Here is a 6,994-nt window from a genome sequence, read left to right on the forward strand (position 1 = left end):
GTTGACATTAATATATTGAAAATTTTAAGATTTAAAAAATCTGTTATATTTACTTATATATGTATGCATGCCTATATTTTTAAAACGCCAAAGCGTGTACTTAAATCGGTTTGGACTTTTACAATTTAACAATATTTAATTTATTAATAAACACAAGATTAATAAACAACAATAAAAAAAAATCAAAAACAATAATTAATTTAAAGGTCGAGCCTGTTTGTACATGTCATACATACTGTTTTATGTATATTCTCAATCTAAATCTCAAATTCTGCTCATCTTAATTTACGACTTAAAGTAAAAATAAAAAAAAACTCAGACATCAGGGTTCACTTGTTTAAAGTGAATAAATTCTGTATTCAGTTTGAATTGAATTCTCAAAGTGTGAACAACTAAACGTGCCCGCAACAAATTTTAAATTTTTTTATATTGTTTAATAAAATGGGTTGGTATTTCTTTTTTTCTGTGTGTTTTTATGTTTATAAAACTAATCTAAAAGTGTCTGCATGTTTAAAATTTTATAAAAAAAATAAATATTTTATTTGCATTTATTCGATTTTAGCCAATAAAACCGTAATTTTAACATTGTGCGCCTTAAGTCTGATTGCGTTGACCTTGGCAGCTGGTGGTAAGTAATGTTTATTTACCGATTTAAACATATTTGCTTTATTTAATATTATGTATTTATTACATGTTAATTTTTTTTTGTTTGTTTTTCTGTTTAGATTGTCCTTCATCGACTAAAGTTCAAACATGTACGCCAAAATGTTTACACGACAGCGAATGTAGTGCCATTGGTGGCAAATGTTGTCCTAATTTATGCAACGGTCGCTCATGTATCCAACCTAATCTTTTGTCTAATTCCGGCAGCCGTGATAATTCTCCATTTAGCAAGAATTGTAAGTATAAAACAGAGTAATTTGTTTTGGTTTTTAAACTAGAGATCTTTTCAAAAGGGAATTATGATATTCAAACATCTACTCACGATAGATAACTCAGATTTAACTAAATTTGAAAATACTGTGTGCCTACAAGTAATTAAGACTAACTTAACTTTTCTATAAAGCATTTGCTTGAATTATTGGTTCTGTCTAAGTGTGTTCAGGGAAAAAAGTTTTGCCATTGTTAGCTCTGACCATTTCCCATCATTCTGGTAACATATGTATTCCCAAATACATATGTCAGCCAAACGAACTGATCATATTTTGAGGCCATGAACGAATCAGACTACTTCACTGTTCCAAATTGAAGTAGTCTGACGGGGCACAGTCTGGTCTATAAAGCGGGTGAGGCAAAACTTCCCAACCACTCCATTCTAAATACTTTTTAACAGGTATTGCAACATGTGGCCGGGCGTTATCATGATGGAATATTACGGTTTCATGCCTGGCCGCATATTCTGGCCGTTTTTTGTTTCATACGAATCAGTTGCGTTCGGTACATGTACCCTGTGTTGGTCTGATTAGATTTCAGCAGCTCATAATAGATAAGACCCTTTTGCTCCCACCAAATACAAAGAATTACCTTAGCGCCATGGATATTTAGATTTGGTGTCGATTCGGCTGGTTGACCGGGCTTAACATACGATCTCTTACGCTTCGGGATATTGTAATTCATACATTTTTCATCGCAAGTAATGATTCGGTGCAAAAATTATTTTCTTTTATAGCGTTCAAGCATCATTTCGGACATTCAAAATCGTCTAAATGTTTTGAAATTGCTGCTTGTGTAGCTCCCAATGATTTTGCAAGATCTTGTTGAGTCTGACAACAATCTTCATGGATTAATGCCTCCAACTATTAAATCTTCAAACTTTTTTGGCTGCCATTTCTGAACCGCACAAATCATCTCCCGCAAGTTTAAACCGATGAAACACATTCACCATAAGCTTTAGTGAGCAAACGTTTTTTTCGAATTAAATAAATAAAGCAAAACTTCCCGCATATGAAGTTTGCTTTACTTAATTTGAACACCGATTGCTCTCCAAAACTTATGGTGAATGTGTTTCATCGGTTTCAACGTACGAGAGATAGTTTGTTCGGTTCAGGAGTGTTAATTTTGACACGGAAGAAAAAGATCGCCAAGGCCAGTCAAAAAAGTTTGAAGACCAAGAGCAGCAGGATTCATCTAAAAGAAGGGAAATTGGGTACCATACGAATTGAAGCTGAGATACTTTGATAGACGATTTTGCATGTCCGAAATTATGTTTGAACGCTATAAATGAAAATAATTTTTCTACCGAATCATTACATGCGATGAAAAATGGATCCAATACGTAAGTCTAGTTGTCATCTAAGGACTGAGATCGTAAAATTCTTAACATATGTTTATCATTAAAACTTTTAACCCAAGTATCATTTGATTTTTTTTTGATCAAGTTACCTTTGTAAAGCACGTCAGTTATTATGTTGAATATCAATTATGTTCATTTGTTGCTAATCTGATTAAAATGAGTGACCAGAAAAAAGTGCGTACTAAAATTATTAAATATTTTCCACAAAACCCAACTTGGTCCTACAAAAAGTTGGCCAAACAATCAAAGGTCTATCAAACTGTTTCCAATGTTATCAAATAGTACCTGGTTTAGGTAAAAGGAATGGTCCACATGATGTTTCTAAAGCCAAAAAAATAGAAAGCATTTTCAAAAGAGCCCCCAACACCTCCGGTAGGAATGCAGCCCGGTTAGGTCGGTACTAGGAATATTTGATACGAAAAGTTAAAGCCAATGCAGGTTTAAAAGCATACAGGCTCAAAAAGTTCCTGACAGGAACTCTGCTAAAAATTTAGAGGCCAAAGACAGAGCACGGAAATTGAAGTAAAATTTTATACAAAAAATATATCTGCTGTATAATGGATGACGAAATGTACGTATGGACATTTTTTCGCAGCTTCTGGGTCAATTTTTATACCCTACACCACCATAGTGGGGAGGGTATAATGCTTTGTAACGCCCAAAACGATGTCCTTCCGTCCGTCTGGCTGGCTGGCTAGCATGTAAACCTTGTGCGCAGAGTACAGGCCGCAATTTTGAAGAATTTTCGATCAAATTTGGTATATATTATTTTTTCGGCCCAAGGACCAAGCCTATTGAAACTGGCTGAAATCGGTCCATTATTTCACCTAGCTCCCATACAAATGTCCTTCCGAAATTGGACCTTATGGGTCATAAATCACCACAAATTGCGCTCCAAATAAGTTTTATATATACAAAATTCATGTCACCAAATTTTGTTGCGATCGGTCCATAATTAGTCATAGCTCCCATATAGACCCGCTTCCGAAAATCACTTTAACGTGCATAAATCGCTTGGTATACACACAAAAATCAACATAGTTAACTTTAATATAGACATAAATCCCACTTCCGAAAATCACTCAAAAATATACAGTGGTGGTCAAAATATATGCAACCAGCAACAGAATTTTACAAAAGTGGTTTAAACTACTTTAAGATGTAAACAAAAATATTCATTTGCTTATAATATTTTTTAATTTATGCTTTAAAAATAAGAATATGAAATTTAATTCAGAATTTTTTGCATTGAAAAGAAAAAAAATTTAAAAAACTACGTATGGGTTGATATTTCATTGGCCAAAACATATGCAACTAATTGCTTTTAAAACATTTCTGTCTATAAAACTTAATATTTCGTGGCAAATCCTATATTTTCAATGACGGCCTTACATCGGCAAGGCTGTGAAGCTATCAAATTGGCAATAAAATTTGCAGGAATAGCGTTCCAAGCATCTACCAATCCTTGAAACATAATATTATTAATAATATTGAAATAGTGCAATTTTCGGTGTCGATTCTTTGATTAACGATTTCCCAAATGTTCTCAATGGGATTTAGATCTGGTAATTGTGGTGGCCATTCCATTACCGAAACTGTTTCTTGTGCTAACCACGATTTAACAACATGTAAAGAGTGCTTGGGGTCGTTATCGTGCTGAATAACTCATCGAAGAGGCTTATTATCCTCAGAATTTGGAAGCATTACTCTTTCCAAGATGTCTCTATAGATAAATCCATCCATTATTTCATTAATTTAGAGCGATGGGCCAACTCCAGCAGCAGAAAAACAACCCCCATACCATTACGTTGCATCCTGCAAGCTTCACCGACGATTTCCCTACGCGCAAAAAGCGCTTATATTAAAAGAAACGTTTGAAGTTTGCTATGGAGTATTTAAATTGGCCAGAAAACAAATGGACGACTGTCCTATTTAGCGACGAATCCGAATTTAATATCATCGGAAGTGATTTCATGTGTTACGTAAGACGACCACTTAACACGCGGCTTCAAGCACATAATGCAAAAAGACACTGAAACATGGAGGATGCAACGTAATGGTATGGGGGCAGTTTTTCTGCTGCAGGAGTTGGCCAATCGCTCTAAATTAATGAAATAATGGATGGATTTATCTATAGAGACATCTTGGAAAGAGTAATGCTTCCAAATTCTGAGGATAATAAGCCTCTTGGATGAGTTATTCAGCACTATAACGACCCCAAGCACTCTTCACATGTTGTTAAATCGTTGTTAGCACAAGAAAGAGTTTCGGTAATGGAATGGCCACCACAATTACCAGATCTAAATCCCATTGAGAACATTTGGGCAATCGTTAATCCAAGAATCGACACCGAAAATTGCACTAATTCAGATATTATGTTTCAAGGATTGGTAGATGCTTGGAACGCTATTCCTGCAAATTTTATTGCCAATTTGATAGCTTCACAGCCTTGCCGATGTAAGGCCGTCATTGGAAATATAGGATTTGCCACGAAATATTAAGTTTTATAGACAGAAATGTTTTAAAAGCAATTAGTTGCATATGTTTTGGCCAATGAAATATCAACCCATACGTAGTTTTTTAAATTTTTTTTCTTTTCAATGCAAAAAATTCTGAATTAAATTTCATATTCTTATTTTTAAAGCATTAATTAAAAAATATTATAAGCAAATGAATATTTTTGTTTACATCTTAAAGTAGTTTAAACCACTTTTGTAAAATTCTGTTATTGGTTGCATATGTTTTGACCACCACTGTATATTATTGAAATTTTAAAAGAAAAATGTTTTTGCTCTCTTACTTAGTGTAGGGTATTATATGGTCGGGCTTGACCGACCTACTTTCTTACTTGTTTTATGTTGCAGATGCTCGAGGGAATGTTGAAGAAAAGTTTAGTACCCAAAAGCAGACAAAATTTCCCAAAAAGTTCTTGGTATGGCAAGCAATATGCAGTTGCGGCAAAAATGCCAAAAATTTGTTACAAAGGGCTCTATAAATACCGAAATTTACATCAAGGAATGTTTACAAAAAAGGATGTTTCCATTCATAAGACTTCATAATGTGTCCACTTAGTTTTGGCCTGATTTGGCATCTATCACTATGGTAAGAATGGTAATGGGTGTTACAATATCAATAATGTGGTATTTGTACCAAGAGAGGCAATTCCTCCAAACTGCCTGGAGCTGAGGCCAGTGGAGAGATATTGGGCTCTTGTTAAAAGAGAATTGAGGAGCACAATTATGCCAAAAACCTTATTTGGACTGAATTCATACGTAATTTTTCCGAATTAATTTCTTCTTAATCTTTATTAAATTCTTAATAACAAAATAATTTTCAAAAATGTGTCCTTCCTATTTTACTAAACAACAACATCTCTTATTTTACAGCTGGTTCCAGTGGTTCTTATTGCGGCAATGTCAAGTGTAGCTCGTTTGAAAAGTGCGAAAGTGATCGTTCTACCAAGAGACCAAAATGTGTACGTGCTTAAGCTATAAATGTTTAATAAACAAGATCAAATCTCCACATTTGCTTACGACTGTTAATAAAGTTTAAAACCAGTTTTTTTTTTAAATTATAATTGTTTTTTCTGAGAACTCTAGACTAATGTGAATGGTAAGTATCAGCCACAATGTTAAACGCAAATATATGGTAATTTTGTAGCCAAAACTTTATAGTTTGTTGTTTAAATTGGGTTGGGGAATATATTATTTCTAGTACTAAAGAATTGTCAATATAGTGTTATGCGTAATTAAAATTATTTTATCATTCAGCATTATAAAGTTATGTATTTACCAGAGACATCTGACGTTTGTGTGCTGACAGCACACTTCATTCAGTAACTGTGTCAGCTACAACAAATGCTCTGAAATGTCACAATAGCCCCCATTTTCTCAATCTGTGGTTATTTTTTATCGTGACGATATACTGACAGTCCTCATACAAAAAAAATGTTACGAAAAACGATAACCAGATATTGAGAAAATGGGGGTAGGTCTTATGTAAAATGTCATAACCCGGCTTCTAACTAAACCATCTAGGTATTTATTACAAATATTTTTAATCCTTTTATAACTTTACTAGGAGTATTTTTAAAAACTTATGCTTAAACGCTTTTGAACAACAAATATTATGAAACAAATTAAATAATAAACAAAATTTGATTTACTAAATGTTTGTTCATGTTTATTGTGTAAGTATTTACTTACCTACATACATACGTAAATGTAAATGTGTATTTATTCGATATTTCTGTATGTATATCTTAATTGAATATTCCTGATAACCTGCAGACAACAATAAAAAACAGTTAAGGTGTTTGATGAAAAACACAACAGCAAGACAATCTTTCAATTATGCAATATTATATATGCAACAACAATAACAACAAAAACACATCCTTACATCCATTGATACATGTTCAAGTACTTATGAATACTGCATACAAATTTATATCTATCCCTTTAATGTCTTTTACTAAGTAACTGATAGATAGTTTTGACTCAGCTATATATTTTTTCAGAGACCCGGAATGATTGTTTAACTCTTTGCGGTTTGGTGGTCACTTTACTAACCACCTTTTCTATAACCTTTAAAACATAGTTTATTGACGCATTTATTGTTCATCGAATTCAGTGTTATACCATGTTCACACGACGGCATTATTCGTCATTCAACCCCCAATTACGAACTGAATTACATGAT

At 33.3% G+C, this 6,994-nt stretch overlaps 1 protein-coding gene across 1 annotated transcript; it reads left to right on the forward strand.

Moving 5' to 3' along the window:
- Positions 1–301: 301 nt before the first annotated feature.
- Positions 302–5,860, forward strand: LOC135955203 (waprin-like protein). The gene is made up of 4 exons (XM_065505528.1): positions 302–445; positions 563–628; positions 726–899; positions 5,680–5,860. Exons 1-4 carry the CDS (start codon positions 442–444, stop codon positions 5,778–5,780), a joined length of 345 nt encoding a protein of 114 aa, XP_065361600.1. The 5' UTR covers positions 302–441; the 3' UTR covers positions 5,781–5,860.
- Positions 5,861–6,994: the final 1,134 nt, after the last annotated feature.

The sequence above is a fragment of the Calliphora vicina genome, chromosome 3 (assembly GCF_958450345.1).
Source record: "Calliphora vicina chromosome 3, idCalVici1.1, whole genome shotgun sequence".
Classification (NCBI taxonomy): domain Eukaryota; kingdom Metazoa; phylum Arthropoda; class Insecta; order Diptera; family Calliphoridae; genus Calliphora; species Calliphora vicina.

What these genes read in the sequence shown, in the direction of transcription:
- LOC135955203 (XM_065505528.1), top strand. An exon ending in GTTGACCTTGGCAGCTGGTG is followed by an intron (nt 629 to 725) that starts GTAAGTAATGTT and finishes TTTTCTGTTTAG; the next exon opens with ATTGTCCTTCATCGACTAAA. An exon ending in TTCTCCATTTAGCAAGAATT is followed by an intron (nt 900 to 5,679) that starts GTAAGTATAAAA and finishes CTTATTTTACAG; the next exon opens with CTGGTTCCAGTGGTTCTTAT.